Below are 17,805 nucleotides of genomic sequence, written 5' to 3'. Positions count from 1 at the left end.
AACCAGGCGCCCCCAAACCCTACCTTCTGCTCCAGATGTGCCCTGCGCAGCGACACCCGCTGCTCCAGCTTCTGGAGCTCTCTTTCGTGCTGTGCTTCTGTCTGCATCTTGATTTTGCTCTGATACGCGTTGAGCAGCTCCATCTCCTGCTGGAGTTGCAGTCTCAGGGCTTGGCATTCTGCTTCTTGGGCCTCATCCAGCCGCAGCTGTAGGAGCGTTGGGAAAACAACATTGGAATCTCCGCTGGTAACTTCTCTGCTCCGACACCAGTGACACACAGCTCTGCCTCCTCAGAGAGAGCCCTTCCTCTCCGACTGCCCCTTCCTTCTCACCACCACAGCCTCTGGTGTTGGTGGCAGTGCAGGAAGGCAGCAAGGGCTTCATAACAGCAGCTTCCCCACACACACAGAGGCAGGAGCCTCAGATCCTAAACCCCCAGCTGGGGAAGGACACGTGTTCTGTGGGTGCTTGTCACAAGAGGGGAAGTGTGTCCCGGTGCACTAGAAAACAGTTTTACCAACCCAACCACCCCACGTGTTGCAGGGACCCATGGACTGACTGTACCCCACATCTCCACCAGAGCCCCCCTGCCCTAGGAGGCTGCACCTACCGCCTGTGAGGCCATCATCTCGTTGATGCTCTGCTCGTACTGCTCGGCCAGGATGGCGAGCTTCCTCGTCTGCTCGTCCTTCAGACTCTTCAGAATTGTCTTGTGCTCACTCTTTGGAGTTACTTCCAGCTGGTGATTCTTCAGTGCTTTGTACTGCTTAGTTTGCACTTTGCATGTGTCCTGGAACTGCTTTTTGATCTGCATTTCCATAGCCTGCCAAGGAAGGGACGGTGTGAAGAGCTTTGGGAACGGAGAGGTTACAGGACATCCCAGTGGGTGGGCTGGTTCCTGCAGGTCTCCCTGCCCATCATCCTGCCTCCTGCCTTCCAAAAGTGTTCTCTTTTCCAAGGCCTCCCATTTTGCTGCCTCCTCATCTCAACCCTGCACTACAAAGACTGTGGATCTGACAACCAGCGAGGGGGAGACACGTGAACAAAAGCAATTTGCCTTTTGGATGTTCACAGGAGGCACAGAAATCCCCACAACAAGCAGCTCGGAGGTTTCTAATCCACGTGGAGCCGAACTGGGACAGAGCACAGCGCTCAGCACGCCCATGGTCTCTCTCCCTGTTGACTTTGAAAGCGGGAAGCATCCCCCAACCCCATTCCCTATCAAGGTTTATAGGCTGACACCAGCAGGGCCTGAGGAAAACACAGCTCATCAGAAGCAGGCGCTCCACCATCTGCTGAGGATGAGCCTATTTTTACCCAGCAGCCTCAATTAGCACAGCACTTAAAAGCCCTCAGTGAGCTCTTTGCTCTAACAACTCACACCTTCCTTACACCAGAGCAGCCCTGGGCGAAGGGATGCCAGGGAGGAGGCAGCAGGCACAGAGGCCCAGCAGGACAGGGGTTGGCAGAGGAGGAAGGAAAGCTTCCAGCACCTTCAGGTTCTTTGGTTGCTGCCGGAGCTCCATGAAATGCTTCCTGTGCAGCTCCCGCTCCCGCCGCTTGTTGTATTCCAGCTGGTTCTCGAGCTCAGTCTGGTGCTGCAGCCGGATGAGGTCCATGCGCAGCTTCTGCAGCATGTGCAGCTGCCGGTACTCCAGCTCGCGCGTGGACTCGTCGTGCCGGATCAGCATGGCGTGCTCCATCTCCTTCTGCGTCCGCTTCTTGTTCAGCTCCTGCACAGCAGCAGAACACAGGCAGAGAGCTGAGCAGCGATTCTCTCTGCCCTGAGGTGCAGTGGTGGATGTCCTGGTCACTCGTCTAGACAAAACCAAGGACTTCCACGTGCCACAGGGAAACAAACCCAGCAGCACGATGGGAATGCTAAAGTGACATCCATCCATCCATCCAAAGTGATAAGACAAGAAGAAACGGCCTCAAGCTGCACCAGGGGAGGTTTAGATGGAGCTGAGGAACAATTCCTTCCCCAAAGGGTGCTCAGGCATTGGAACAGGCTGCCCAGGGCAGTGCTGGAGTCACTGTCCCTGAAGGGGTTCACACACCGTGGAGACAAGGCCCTCAGTGCCATGGGTTAGTGGTGGCCTTGGCAGGGCTGGGGAAGGGTTGGACTTGATGAGCTTAAAGGGCTTTTCCAACCTGGTTAATTTTATGATGCATCCATCCATCCATCCCTGTAACCAGCTCCTGGCTGCCCCAGTGAGTCTCCAGCAGGTGGCACTGGGACCACACATGAGCCCTCTGTGACCGCTGAGAGTCACAGCAGTTCTTAGTACACACATCCTGGGGTGATGTATTTATTTGGGGGCTCCTGGTTGTCTGTTGTAAATCACCCCAAGCCCCTGTGAGGCACTGGGAGATGAGGCTCCTCTCCTATCACTTGCACTGGAATGGCCAAAGCAGAAGTGAAGAGCCCCAACACACCACACAGGGTAAGAAAAACCTTCCCTTTCCAAGGAAGAGGGCAGGGGTGGAATCACCCTTCCTGGAAGTGCTCACAAACCATGTGTATGAGGCCCTTAGTGACACAGGACAGGCCTCGCACACACAGTGCCCGGCACAGGGAAGGCCCCGTGTTGGCTCAGTCTAATGAGTTTCTGCAGTAGAAGCCAATAAAAGTGTAATTACTCTGAGTTGCTGCTTGCACGTTGTAATCCTGGTGTAACCCTCAACATCAATAGCAGCCTGTGTGGCTGTTAGGACTGTGAGAGGTTTAGCTAGGAGGCCAGGGAAGGAGACAGGGCCAGGTCTTGTCTCTATTCTTGGCTATGAGGATGTGGCACATGTTTCATTTAAGCAAAACTTGCATTTTGGCAGCTAAGATCAAAAATCAGACCTGCTGGTGTGCTGGAATCGATCCTCACTCACACAGAGGCACAGGGGACAGGCAGCACGTCAGCCCGTGTGAGATATGGCATGTGTGCCTTCACCTCAGGCAGGACAGCAGCCCCTCGTGTGCATCCCACACCTCTGTCAGTTCACACAGCGGGAACAAACAGGGGCCACTGCTCCCAAAACTCTTTTTCACTTGCACTGAAACAACCTCTGGGATTGCTTAAAATATCAAGAAAACAGACTTTCAAAATGGTTTGGGGTTTATCAGGGCCTGTAGGGACAGGACAAGGGGAATGGCTTTAACCTGCCAGAGGGGAGATTGAGATGAGCTCTGAGGCAGAAGCTCTTCCCTGTGAGGGTGCTGAGGCGCTGGCACAGGGTGCCCAGAGAAGCTGTGGCTGCCCCATCCCTGGCAGTGTTCAAGGCCAGGTTGGACACAGGGGCTTGGAGCAACCTGCTCTAGTGGAAGGTGTCCCTGCCCGTGGCAGGGGGTTGGAACTGGGTGAGCTTTAAGGTCATTTCCAACCCAAACCAGGCTGGGATTCTGTGATTTACTTCAGGTGTCTGACCAGTGAGTTGGAACGAGTTAGGAGGGATGTTACTTTCAGGAAATAAATACTGAGATCATTCTGAACATTAGGTCTCTTTGAAGAGCTTCGATGCAGGAGCTCAGAGGAGTGTCTCCTGGCTAAAATACACGGTAGGTACCTGCATTCTGTTCTCCTCCCTGCCACAGGGCTTATAACGCTGTGATAAGGGTGCCCAAATCTGACTTTTCAGAGTCCTTCATTTTCAGGGTGTCTGAGCTGATATGTCAGGATGGGATTTGCAAAGCAGCCCCAGGCACAGCTCAAGGCAAGGGCAGCAAAGCTCCAAGCAGGTAAAACACGGGGCTATGTCAGGTATGTAGGAAAATGGGATGGTGGCAGACCAGTACATGATTATTAGAGGTTTGTGAGCGCTCACTCATTCTCAGCCTTCCCTAGAACAGTCTTTATCCAAAACTAACATTAATGAAGAACTGAGACACCATCATGACGACTACAGGAAAATCTACGAGTGACAATTCCTTCTCCAAAGTGGTATTTGGCTGCAGGCAGCCCCTGAGGCCAGGGGGAATAACTGATGAGGAAAAGCGGGATGGTGAATAGCTTCCCATTAAAAACTATCCCCATTCTGTGCACTGATTTGAGCAGAGCCCTGTGGAAAAGCAACATCTCATTATCTGAAGGTGACAGAATGCAGACACACAGGACTGGACTTCTGGCATTTCTGACACTTGTAGCACTTCATTCTGCAACCCTAATTCTGTTCTTTAAAGGTTGTCACTGGTTCATCACACATTTCATCTGTGTCAGTTCTCTTTAGCTGCCAAGCAGAACTCCCTCACATGATACCTCTCCAGCCATTCTCCCATGGGGGGCCGTGGCACCCACCATGGCACAAACTGCCCTGGGCTGTGACAGAAGGATCCCCCAAAACCTAATGCCCACATCAGTCAAACTGCTTTACAGCCATAAAGCTAACGCACTTGAAGCAATGCCTGGGAAAGGGAGTGGGGAGTGCCTTACTTCCCGAATGTTCTGCTGCTCCATCTCGTGCCTCTTGATCATGGTTTTTCTCTTGAAGAAACGGCAGTTTTTGTCGTAGTAGAGTCTCTGCTGGCTGAGAAGATGGGCCTCCTCTTCAGCCTGAGTGTGCTGCAGGTTCTCTTTGTGTTTGGATATTCTTTCCTGCTTCTCTTTCTTTGGCGTGCTGTGGTCCTCATTCATTTCCTGCCTCAAAAGAAGACTTCCCTGAGGATCACAGTGACACAGGACTGAGACCTTCAGTCACTGCCTCTCCTCTGTTCAGTTCATGGAAGGACACTGAAATCCCAACTACACCACCAGGTACCAGCAGAACCAGACTCATCGCTGGCCGTGCCCAGCACTGGTGCCTCCAGAGCTGTGTCAGAACACACCAAGAGGAGGAGGAAAAAGTGGCCATTAAGCATCCCAGGGGCCAAACAGCTCAGCAGCACAACAACATCAGCACCCCTCTGGTTGCCCAGGAAAGAGACTGGGTCAGACCCCAGGGCTCCTGTGTAGAACAGGGGCAGAGATGAGAGCGGGGCCCCATTAGGTACCTGCTTCAATAGAGAACTGAGCATGAGCCCTGCTGAAATAAAACCGAAGCCCAAGCTTGCTCAGTTCTCTACTGAAGCAGGTACCTGATGGGGCTCCTTGCTGTTCATTTGCTCGCTTCAGCAGCAAGTGATTTTTGTGGTGTGGGGGGATGCTGGCCTTGAGTAATGCAGTTTTGGACAGAAAAGCTATAAACTTTGTCACTACTTTTTCTGATTCCTATAAGTGATCACAGCGCTCTGAGTCAAGTGGCACCTGAATGGCTGCTCTGATCACTTACAGCTTCAGCAGAAAAACCCCAAACCCTCAAAACACAGATGAGGAAAAAGGGGAAGAACTCTGTGAAGTCCCATTTTCCCTCGGTTCCAAAGATCCTGCTCTACAGCAGGTTGGGAAGGCACCTCTAGCACACCCTCACAGACTATTTTAGGAATCTAAATCTGCTTCCAAGCCTGACAGTGTCCCTTAAACCCCTGGGCTGGCCCAGGTTTATCAGAAGGAAAGGCTGGTTCATGTTCATTCCACACCCCTTCAGCCCTGAAAATGATGGTTTCTTGCCTCTTTAATCTTTTCCTTGCAAAGCTTGTATTGTTTCTTCTGACTTTCTAAAAAGGTCGCCAGGTCTTTCTTTTGCTGAGCCAAAATCTGTTGCTGGAATTTCCTTTCATCTGCTGCAGCTGCCTTTGCCTGCGAGGCACAGAGAGGGGAAAAAGGAGGAAAAAAACACAAAGGGTGAGGCAGCAGGTCAGGAATCCAGCCCAAATCAGTGTTCTGTTGTGCTTTATGGGCTGTCATCCTCCCATCACCGTGCTACGCAAAGCCACATGAGTATTCAGCCACATGAAAGCTGCTTGCACAAACCCCCCAGAATGCCCACATACCTTTAAGAGTTTCCTCATGCTTCTTCCCTCTCCACCAAAACCACCCCAGAGGGTGAAGCCCCACTGCTTTACCATATGGATTCACACGTTGATTTTGAATCAGGCCCAGTAGCAGCAGCAAGCTTTGACCTTCCCTCAGCCAGGAGGCAGCAGCTCCCTCCGAGGTCTCCACAGGGCCCATCAGTCTCTTTCAGGCAGCCATCACTGGCTGCAGCATCAGTCAATGCCCATGGAGCCACGAGGCTTGGAGCTGTGAAGCTACTGCACAGAAGTGGCCGGAGCAGCTCCACGCAGTAACCACGCAGTGAGCTTTAAGCAGTACTTCCACTTTAAGCCTTCTCTTAGAGCCCTGGTACACCCCTCTCCCCTCCCTGGCTCCATGTACACCTACGGAGCCTCCTCACCTCTTTCTCCATCACAGCCACTTGCTTCTTGGCCAGCTTCTCCAGCTCAATGGACGAGTTGTTGGCATGTGTCTCCACCTCCTTCTGCAGCTTGAGGCGGTGCTCGTCCATCTCGGCCTTCAACTTGTTCTCCAGGGCGATCAGCTGCTTCTGGTGCTGGCGCCGCATCCGCTTATATCCTGACATCTGTTCCCGCAACTCGTTCTCCTGCTCATGCTCATGGATCTGTCTTGTAACCTGATGGCAGGAAAAGGGGGACAAGTGCTACATGGCCTTCTCCATGGACAGGGTGTCTGCATATCAGCTGCTTACCTGTAAACCAGACCTCAGGAACCAGCTTTCAGGGAATGCTGTTCCAGGTTTCAGAGGGTGCTGCTGTTCAGCATCGCAGATGAGGCCATGCAGGCTCCCTCTCCTGATCTTTACCCCTGTCTTTTCCCAAGAATTCCATGTGTGTTTTCAGTAACACAGCAGAAGGTGCCATGGTACAAATAAAGGAAGCAGCAGGTTACTGATCACCCCTGGAAACACCAGAGGTCTGGAAACAGAGGTGGCTGCTGGAAAACCTTCTTCAGACACAGACTCGAGGGTGACGTGGACTTACAAGCTCACATCCATTTGAAGACCCTTCCCACAGTTGGAACCACAGTTCCAAGTCAGTCCCTCAATACCTATTTCCTGCATTCCTCCTAAAACATGGCTTCTTAAAACCCAAGAAGATGGCAGCTGAGCTCATTCCCTACCCGAACTGAAAGTTTCCTAACACGGGAGCACCGTTCTGGAGCTGTGTGCTCTTCACAAGACTGATCAGATGGTCTAAGCAGATTTTCAACCCTGCTCAGCTGAAACAAACTCACAAGTTCCATATTCATTTCCATGCCCAAGTGTGTCCTTGTGAAAGGAAGGAAAAAAAAATCCAGTTCAGTTGTGCCAAAAATGTTCAGAATTTTGAATGGGAATGCTCCCGTTTCAGGAGGAAAGGGTCCAAAACTGGTTTTTCTTTCTAATACAGTCCCAGGAATTTCACATATAAAGATGTGCTGATCTTCTATGTGACAGCTCCAAAAGCTGGAGCCCATAGTACAGGTGTAGAGCTGCACTCCCTGATTCTGTATGATTCTCTCCTTTCACTCTTAAGTATGAAACGAAGAGCTCAGCCCCCTGAAGGTGATCACTGAAGCTTTATGAACCAACGGACCTCCCTGCAGCCTGCCAAAGCCTTCCAGAGGAACTTCTCCATGACAGCCCAAAGAACTGGCACCTACCACAGGCATTCAAAGGCTGTTTGTCAGAGATCTTCGAAGTTCAGATGCAGGATGGGAGGTACCCACGGACCTCAGAAGGCTCAAGTTCAACAGAAGAGCTCACTCACCAACGGCCCTGTGCTTCGGGACCAGTATCTGGTAGGAAGCAGTGACCAAGAGCTCCAAACTCAACACGCAAGTTTACCACCCCATCTGACGTGCCACCCAAGGCAGGCAGCATGCTGCTTCCTGTCTCAGCTCAAATGCCTACCAACACTTGGGAGCAGTGTGAAGAGAGGTTAGGAAGAGCCTTCCAAAGCCTTCACCTTGAAATAGGTTAACAACAATTAACAGTAAATAGTTACCAACCAAGATTACAGCCAGAGTCCAGAACAGAAACAAGAGGTGAAAGGATGAAGGTACCAAAGTGGACAGCCTCTGTCTTCCCCCCAACCCTTCCAAAGACAACCCCAGAGAGCAAAGGGAACATCTGATTGCAAAGAAAATGAAGAACTAGCCTGACTCCAGCACCGGGAAGGGATGATGGTGGGTTCACCACATCAGCAAAGTCAAACATCAACTGATGACATCCTCCTTGTACAAGGAATCCTGGGATGTTATTTTGGAGGCAGCTGGATTAAATACATACTTACACCTCACAACTGGTGTGACAGAGCAGCCTTCAAATGCTTGAGACAAGGTAATTAAACAGGTCTAAGCCAGACACCAGGATAAGTCAGTTGGAGAAGTGACTGCAGAAACGCCCCCCCAGCATTAGCTCTGTGTGCTGCTGTAGTTCAACAAGTGGAACAGTGACACGGGTCCTTTGCAGGAGCTGGGCAGCATTTGTAGGAGCTCACACATTTCAGTCAAGTTCAGCAAGAATAAGATCTTTGGCAGAAGCTTCCAGGTGATGAGAGTTCCTCTGAGAAGTCATCCAAACCCCCAGCATTTCACAAATGCCATTTCCTATATGGAATGACACACGACTTGGAGAGAACAGGCTTGGTCAGGGGCTTGAGAAGACATGGAGATGTGGTAACCACCATGCAGCAGGATGAGATCTTCTGGGATGTGCATGTTTGAGGCCCAGCCATTCTCTGAGCCACGGGACACCCTGCAGGGCACGCTCCATTCCAAGAAGTTGGCAGAACAAAGCAAACAGCACGAGCATATGAACAACTGAATGTAAGAATCCACCAGCAACTTTGCCATTCTCCCCTTTGGTCTCATCTCTGATGAGATTTAGAATGTGCACTTTTTTATTTACAGCAAAAACCATTCAACTTTTACCCTTACTGGCTTCGGCTGCTCCTGTGTATCTCACTTCCAGTTTTGCTCATCTCTACCATGACCAGGTATGATGGTATTTCAAACCATCTTTGGAAGGTTTCACACTTGGTCTGGGATATTTATCTCCAACAACAGGATGCAATTACTCATTGTAACACTAGCTGGTAAAACCTTCCAATCACAGAAGAAGATGGGACAGGAAAAAGCCAAAGGAAAAACAAAAGCAGCATTTCATTCCTGAAGACAGGCGAGAAGGAGAACAGGAGACTTGGTGGACACCATGTAGATGTAACGCCTGCATTCAGCATGCCCAGCTATGGACCTAATTTATCACCATAATCTCTAATGAAGACCAAGACTGTTCAGAACTTCATCTCTGAGGACAAGGTCTCCAAATGGTGATTCTCAGGGCATGGAGGAAATTGGAAGAAATAAACATTAGTTACTGAATATGAGCAGTTCAGTGCCAGAGAAGTGCTTGAGACAGAGCATGGCAACACATGAATGGAGGAAGGACTATGGGTTTAAAGATTAAACCCCTAATGAATGAACAGCTTCAGCAACCATGTTAGAAAGAATCTGGGTAAGTTCCAGTGATCCAGTTTGTCCTTAGACAAAGGTACCTGGAACTTCACAAAGTATTTCACAAACATAATCCCAGAGGTTATCATGGAAAAGAAAGATGACAACTGAATTGCTCCCTGCACAATGTTCTCCACATAAGCAGAAAAATGTTGGGATCCTTTAAAGCAGAACCCTGCAGTTTCCTGCAGCTCTAGCTGCAGCATGCAATAATCCATCAGGTTATCAGCAGACCCAAAATATCTGTACAAAACAGAAGGGGTTTTATTGAGGTATGACGTCTTCTCAGTTTCTTACCTCTCTGTCTTTGGCACACACAGAACTGAGAAGAGAGATGTCTCTTCCAATCTACTCCCACAGGCAGTTCACTTGCCATAAAATCCAAACTTCCTCTCTTTCACCCCTCCAAGAGTTTTGCTTTACATAAGGAAGTTGGGCTTAGCTTCTCCAAACCAGCAGCTCCTCAGAGCTGCTTTTCCTACGCTGTTTAACCAGGATCCTGACCACTTTCCTAAAGGACAGTTATTCTCACCTCTCCATAACGAAATACTGAGCTGCTCTTTGCTGGGTGAAACAGAGCACTGAGCAAGACACCTCCAGCAGCCTCTGACAGCAAGAGAAGAACTTTGAGATGAGAAAGAACCAGTTCAGTACCTTTAGAGCAAAGGTCTATAAAGGCAGCAGCCAGGTGAGTCCATTGGGAGAAACTCAACCATCTGGAATAAAGTGTCACTGCTTCAGCAGGAGAGGGTGCAAGAGAACAGCCATCATGTGGCTGTACCTGGTTATGGAGTCGGGCTGCCCCGGTGTCCTCTGAAGGGCCACATCCAGAGAAGTCCGCTCACACCAACCTAGACATTTGGCTTTGTGGATCCTGGATGAGATCACCTAATTCTCTTGCTGGCATCTGGATGTCGAAGAGGATGCCAAGGCCTTTCATAGAGGCCACCCTGTTTGATCTTTCTATGAAATGTTAACTATTAGATCATTTCATTTGTCAAAGCAGCTATTGAGGAAATGCATGAGGTGGTGGGGAGTGAAGGGGTCGAAGCACGAAAGACCACCAGAAATGTAGATTGATGCATCTTTGCACTTATTTAAAACACACCTTTCACTTAAACACATTGATAAGTGCAGTCTTAACATGCAGAAGAACCTGTACCTTTCTTTGTCAACAACTCTTTAAGCTCCAAGGCTTAGATTTCTAAGTTCTAGCTTACAATCTGTGGATCACTGAGAGCCTGCAAAACAACATGGAGATGTAGTAGGTACCTGATCTCCATTTCAGATAGGAACTTCCCCTGCAACAGCAGAAACACGCAGCGTATTTTCCACTGCTGTTCCAAGGGAAAGATGATCACTAGTGCCACAGGAGTGCCATAAACCAAGGATGAATAAAAGGGGAGTGAGGCAGGGGAGGTTGCTCTGCACAAAGAGCAGAGAAAGGTGGTCCAGAAGAGCGTGGCTGTTAAAACTGCTGCTTGACTGAAGACCAGAGGTAAGCTCCTTCAGCTTTCTTAGCCACATTTGCTCATTTTGCCTTTATCATTGGTTTTAACCCGAGTAATCCCAAAGCATCACTGAAACACTAGCAAGGAATATTCACAGCTTCTTTCACTGTTTTATCTGGAATTCTGTTCAGTTCCCTTATTCACATGATGCTTTTGCAGAGCAACAGGGCAGTGGAATCACACTCAATCACTGGGACATGTGGAGTGTAGAGCTCAATGGAGTTCTCCTGTGACCCCTCCACACACTGAAACTGCTCAAGCTTTGGGTTTGGAATGAGACTCAGCTTCAGAGTTGAGAGCATCCTTTTCGCAATGCAGCCTCTCCCCCCTTTGCAATATCCTGATCTAAGGGTGAACAACAAGGATTTAAGGGCCCAAGACTCTGGACTCCACCAGTAACAACAGCAACATGCACAGCCCTGGCCCCTAGCCTCAGTGCTTTTCCTCTGCCCTGCTCCCATGTTGAGGGGTGGTGGTCAGCAAATCCCACAAACAGAAGCTTTTCCACCCAAATATTACCCCATACTATTGATTTTGGGGCCAGAACTCCCATTTTCTGATTCTCTGCAATACAGATCACTGGATGCTCTCAGCTGCATACCCTATCTGTGGCCAGGAAGCAGCACCCAGCTGCTGAGGAACCAACTGATGGTCAGCAGCAACAACACTGGGAACATCAAAACGTGCTGGTTTGCTTCGTTTTGAACACTGTGGGATCTGGAGCTCACATCCCTACAGGATTACTCTACACTCAAGATGCTGTTGAAAGAGTAAATTAACACAGAGAGATAAATAAAGTCTGAATTTCTGGTCTCACACTACAAATTCCAGACACATTTGGGTGCCTGTATCATGGCTGACCTTCCCCTCCCCATGGGTGCTAAGGGGGCAAGGCATGGGAGAAGTCCTCCTTTGGCCAGAAGAGCAGCAGCATTCAGCACCACTTCCCACCAACATCATCCAGTATTGAATGCATGGTGGTAAAGTGTGAGCCAGCCACACCAGCACCCAACCCCAGCACGGCCCTGGTGGTGGTCATCTTCTGGGCAAGAGGTTTCAAGTCAGCTTCCCTTCCAGTAGATTTCCATTTTGGAACATGAAGAGGTGGGAATGAAAGATTATTAAAGGGAAGGCTCATCACAAGGTGCACTGAAATCAAATGGAATATTTCTGTTCTAAACACAGGGAAAACTTCTCACCCGGCACAAAACCTATGGACATGGTAACACCTCCTGGAGTACACCAAGGTGGTGCTTTGGAACTTGCCACTACACTGGGAAGAGGATATGTGAGCACAGGATGAGGACAACAGAGCTTTTACATGACACGCACCACCACGTGCTTTTCCAGAGGCTAAGAGGTGAGCTAAGGGCTGGGATTCCCCTCTCCCCCAAAAGCTATGCATGTACTGCTCACCTTAATGTGCACCCTAAGCCCTCCCAGCACGATCCCAGACACGCTCCGTATCAGAGCATGTTCCACAGAAACCCAAAAGAAGAGTTCTCCAAGAAGCCAACCATCTTCCCCACCCTGTATTAGTGTTATCTTTAGCATTATTTGGTCACTGAAGCAAAGAGATTGAGCAAATCCAAGTGTGTAAGGAATTAAGTCCCAGTGCCAGCCCCACAGGAGGCTGCCATGGGATTCAGGAATGACCTTGGGACATCAGCTGTCTTCCCCAGAGCTCAGAGGTGTGGGAAGACCTCACAAGTCCATACCTCCATACCAACACCTTCTATCAGCTCCCCGAGGGGCTTTGCCATGCAACACCTTCAAGCCACCCAAGCAGACATATTCAAGGAAAACAGGAGTTATGGACTCTGCTGCTGAAGGCAGGGAAGAAGGTGCAGCAGCTTTCCACATGGAATAAGAGAATAGGAATATATTCAACACGCATTATCTACTTATCAATCCAATTGTATATATATTTGGAGTACAATACTTGAGTCATTCATCATTTCTTCCCTCCAGTCAACCTAACTGGATGTGACACTTATTTGCTCAGTGCAGGCAGCAGTGTTGGCACTGTACTGGGTGCATGCACACACACATGCACACACAACAGATCAGAATTCACAAGGCAGAGGGTCTCCAGGAGCCCACAGATCCTGCCTGTGCCAGGTATGCTGCATCGAGCCCTCTCATGCACACATTTCTAGGTCACTCTTTAAACTGGGGAGGGAAGGGGGAGCAGAGGACACCAGCCTGGGGAGCACTCAGGGTACAGCTACCCAGAAGTACACCTGCAATAAAAGATGGGGCTCAGATGCTCCCCTCAAATGGAAGCATCTGCCCAGCACCCTGAATGCCACAGCATCAGTTTAGATTTTAACAGCAGCAAAACCACACTGAAAAATCTGGGCTACTGGCACTGCTGCTGCTTTTTTCCCCTCCACTCACAGCCTTTAGCTGTGGTCACAACCATACACACACACACACACGCACACACTGTGTGTTTGGTGCATGGAGGAATGGGAAGCGATTTGGGGGCTGGAGAAATGGTGGTAGAGGAGGAAACACCCCAGCGCTGAGGCAGGGTGAGCCAAGAAGGGGAGGGCTTGCTGGTGTAGTTTCGGGGTTGGTCTGGGATGATGTCATAGCACTGAGCGAGTGCCATGGCCGAGCGGTGGGTACTTTCTGCCGCTCCCCGTCCATCTGACCTCTAATCCCAGCACCCTCAAATATCGAACGTGACATTTCTTTTTGCTTTACAAAGCCATTTTTCACTCCTTTCCCCTCCGAAAGGCTGCTGCTGACCGCAGCCCGTGCCGAGGGGGAGGCGGCACGGCAACTAACTCTTCCGGCACACACCCCTTTCCCTACTACAAAGGCATCCACAGCAATCACATTTGCAATAGTACAAATCCTGATGGATTCACCCCATCCCCCTCCCTCTTTGTAAGCCCACAGCCCGCTCCCTTATCCCAACCCAGGGATCCTTCCTAGGGATCGAGCTGAAAAATACAGTCGGAGCTGCTGGAAATAAATGAATGAATGAAAACCCAGGCGGCAGCAGCAGCAGCTCAGCCGGGTAAGCAGCAGCAAGCTTATTGTTTGAAACCCCACTGGCATCTGCATCCCCACAGCACTGAAGCAGATTCCACACGAGCACAGAGACACACTTTATGCACATGGAAATAAACATATTAACAAAAAGGGATAAGCGGGGAAGGGGTGTGGAGGGCGGGGGATATCAACTTCACCCTGGAAGGTGGCTTCTCTCACACACATTGGAAATACACGGAGAAATTAAACAGATATTACATTTCACATCTCACACACACAGCAGCTAAAACATCTTTCAGTGCAATATCTAGTTGCTATGCTAACAACAGGAAAGGACCACATATTAGGAGAGGAAAACCAAGGCACTGCTGACCCATTTGCGGAGGGAGAGGGGATGAGGGGCGGTGGGGTGGGGTGGCTGCTTACCAAAGATGCTGATTTGATTGTGGCAAAGCGCTCTCGGTTCCGGTAGTGGAGGGCCTGATTCTGCACTGACTGGGTAGGCCGCACCTCAGGCCTGCGATCCCTGTGGCCCACCTCATCCCTTATAAATACATGATCCTGCAGAAATGGATAAAAACAAGGAGAAAGTCCGGCTGTGCTCTTCCCGCGGCGGCTGCCTCGCTCTCACCCCTCTGTCTGCACAAGCGCGGCGGTTGGAGAGGCATAGTTCAGCTCTCTGCTAGTCCCGGCAGCTCCCACCGTACGAAATGAATAAGCAACACATTGCAGGCTCGGCACGTCAGCTGATCGGGAGGCTTCCGAGTCCCTCGCTGGGGCTGGCGTGGGACTTTGGGGTTTGTTCTAACCCTCCAGGGTTACATATGTGCAGAGCCCGAAAGGAATGAGAAGCAGAAAGCGATGCAGAGCGGTCGGGCTCCTCGGAAAGGTCGGGTTCAAGCACTGCAACCGAGCGATCCCAGCACAAACGTGATTCCCATGTCTAGCAAAGAAGGTGCTGTTCCCTTTTAACACCAGAGCAACATTCTGCCTCATTCCCTTTGCCGAGTGCTTCGTCCTCAATAGGGTTTCTTTGTCTCTTGTTTGCTATCTGCTGTGGAGGATGAGCATTCTGGCTAAAAGCATGGCAGGCTGGAGAGCACCAGGAAAGCCTCCGTGACCACTCAGGGATCCTGCTTTCCAGTCATGATCCTGCACAGTTCTAGCACTTTCTCTCCACAGCCCACAAAGGATTTAATTTTTATCCCCCCTTTTAAAGCAACAGCTCCCAGGTTTTAGCAGGAATGGTTCCCGGTGCAACCTGCCTCCTGCTCACTGCACAGCAGCGCGAGGAGCGGCTCTGCATCTGCCAAACCACTTCTGCAATGGAACAAAGCTCTCATCAGGCATATAGAGGAGAGACCCTGACCACAAAGGCCAGTGAAAAACACCACCACCAGCTTCCTAGTTGAAATGGTGACTGCCAAAAGTCAGCGCACACACACACGTTACACCTCGAGGATGGAGCAGCCTTTGGACACCCGCAGTCAGCCCAGCGGCGTGGGCTCCATGGGGCAGCAGCAATGGTAGCCAGTGTTGGCACATCTGCCACACGCAGTTGCATGACTCCCATCCTCAAGCTCCTAAAGAAATGCAACAAAAACCAGATCCTTCCTGAATTAAATCAGGTTTCCAGCTGTCAGAGGTGCAAAATCAAGGCTGCAAGTGCCTATGTCGAAAGGCAAACAGTTGTCAACCTTTGTGGAAAGCGGCTGTCTCTGCGCTCTGGGTGTTTGCAGGTGAGCAGAAGCAGCTTTGCCTGGCCTGAGCAGACACAGTGAGCTAAGACACAGTGAGCAGGCACCAGTAAGGTCAGAAATCCCTATGGTGAGAAACCAGCTGATATGGAGTAGCATCTCTACCATGACACTGCTGTCATACTGATGCTCCTTTCCCACTCTACAGGCACTTGCTTCCCTCTGTGTTGTCCTCAATTTCTAGCTGCTTCTCCTCTGGACACACACACAAAGAATCCCAGCCTAGTCTGGGTTGAAGGGACCTTAAAGCTCCTCCAGTTCCAACTCCCTGCCACAGGCAGGGACACCTTCCACCAGAGCAGGTTGCTCCAAGCCCCTGTGTCCAACCTGGCCTTGAACACTGCCAGGGCTGGGGCAGCCACAGCTTCTCTGGGCACCCTGTGCCAGCGCCTCAGCACCCTCACAGGGAAGAGCTTCTGCCTCAGAGCTCATCTCAATCTCCCCTCTGGCAGGTTAAAGCCATTCCCCTTGGCCTGTCCCTACAGCCCCTGTCTAAAGCCCCTCTCCAGGTTTCCTGTAGCCCCTTTAGGCGCTGACCAGAGCACTGGGGGAACTTCCAGTTACTTAAGTGATGCTAAAGAGCAAGTCACTCAAAACCAGTTAAAAACCCCCATGTGCCCCTGCATGGATTGTGGATGAATAAGCTAAAATAAATGAATAAATAAAAATTGCTCCTGTGGCAGTTAATCTCTGGATATCTAAAAGCTGGACATAAAAGATGTCACCTAGATTATCTAAATGGCTACCGCTGGTGTATTGTTGGAGCATCTTCCAATGCACATGGAAGATGCTCAAACCCATGAGTCTTGCCCCAACATCAGTCTATAGAGCAAGAACCTGAGTTTTCCTCCCTGGAGTGCCAGTTCTACCACACACCATCTTTCCATCCTCCTCAGTGGAAAAAGGCCTTCACCAAGCCCTGCCCTCAGCACAGCACTTGAGGAAGATGTGCTCAGCACCACTGCCATGCATTTGTGAGAGCAACACTAACAGTGTGTTGCCAAGAGCACTTTCATTTTATGTTCAAGATACTCTGACTAGACTCCTTCCTGAGAACGCTTAATAATTACACTGAGCAGGTAATTTTGGGGTTTGTTTTCAGAGAAAGATGTAGCTTGTTCCAAGAAATGTTAGGGGGAGGAAAAACCCCACACAAACACATTGCTTCCACAAAACCTCCTAGGAGAAGGAAATACCTGCTCAGAGGACAACTGCAACAAGCAAGCTATGGAAGCAACGAGAAAACATCTCAGTAGGTAGATAGGAGCAGATTATTTTCCTGCAGGAAAATCAATGAGGATTTTGGCTCTGACTTTAATCACAGCAAAACCAGGCAGACAGATCTATAAATTGCATTTGATATTTACATTTTTTTTCAGTACATCACATTGTCATACGGCTGAAGCAACTCCTTGCACTGACAGAGCATCAAACACAAATTAACAAAGCAGAGGAAGGACTCCCATCATCTTCAGCAGCTGATTCAGAAACCTCAACCTCAAAATCTGACCACACTGGACTATCCTGAAGCTGAAACATCTCAACTTCCACCTCAAAAGCAACATTCATTTGCACACTGCAGTTTTTGTTATGCACACCGAAGAAAAATCATCACAAACGCTGTTTACACAAGAGGATTCCCTAACAGGAAAGGGCTGCCAGTCTCCTAGACAAACAGGAAAGGCAATTTCTGAGCCATAGTAAGGACTTTAATGGAATTGCAGCAAATCCCTTCCTTCTAAGAATTTAAAGAGCAAGGAAAACAACAGTGTGCTATCGTTCACTTTAACACATGGCACTAAATGCCTGGAAAATCTACAGAGAGGTTTCAGTATTGAGAGTCTTTCAAGAAAAGGCTTCATGTCACCAACCTGCTTGACATCATTCCAGAAGGTACGTGAAGGATCACCACTGCTGGCACACGTGAGCCAAAACTCACCAAGTCATTACCTAAATCTCCTTTACATCTCATAAAAACAACATCTTTTCTAAGTATGAATCATAAGTGTTGGTATGTAGGAAAACACCCTCAGCTTTACCTCAGCTGTAACTCCTGCAGAGCTGCTGTGCCAGAGTCCTCTCCAACTCACCGTAAGTGCTGCACGTTAACTACAGCAGTGATAGGTGACACGTGCAGGTTAATTTGATGGG

At 49.7% G+C, this 17,805-nt stretch overlaps 1 protein-coding gene and 1 long non-coding RNA gene across 9 annotated transcripts in view; both read right to left on the bottom strand.

Annotated features, from left to right (window-relative positions):
- The window catches only part of TAOK3 (TAO kinase 3), an 87,723-nt gene that overhangs the window by 1,694 nt on the left and 68,224 nt on the right, over positions 1-17,805 (bottom strand). For all 8 annotated transcript variants that reach the window (XM_030501464.1, XM_030501469.1, XM_030501468.1 and 5 more), the window contains 7 exons: positions 14,324-14,458; positions 6,262-6,498; positions 5,535-5,663; positions 4,422-4,625; positions 1,494-1,733; positions 611-823; positions 24-206 (listed from right to left, as the gene is read on the bottom strand). In XM_030501464.1, coding sequence (XP_030357324.1) covers positions 24-206; positions 611-823; positions 1,494-1,733; positions 4,422-4,625; positions 5,535-5,663; positions 6,262-6,498; positions 14,324-14,458 — 1,341 coding nt within the window. The remainder of the gene's footprint in view (positions 1-23; positions 207-610; positions 824-1,493; positions 1,734-4,421; positions 4,626-5,534; positions 5,664-6,261; positions 6,499-14,323; positions 14,459-17,805) is intronic.
- LOC115614499 lies at positions 11,255-12,314 on the bottom strand. The gene is made up of 2 exons (XR_003993743.1): positions 11,843-12,314; positions 11,255-11,801 (listed from the first exon to the last, which is right to left on the bottom strand). It is a non-coding gene; the product is annotated as an uncharacterized LOC115614499 (long non-coding RNA).

Source organism: Strigops habroptila, chromosome 11, assembly GCF_004027225.2.
Source record: "Strigops habroptila isolate Jane chromosome 11, bStrHab1.2.pri, whole genome shotgun sequence".
NCBI lineage: Eukaryota > Metazoa > Chordata > Aves > Psittaciformes > Psittacidae > Strigops > Strigops habroptila.
Note: the sequence above shows the minus strand (reverse complement) of the source record. Positions and strands in the feature narration are given on the sequence as shown.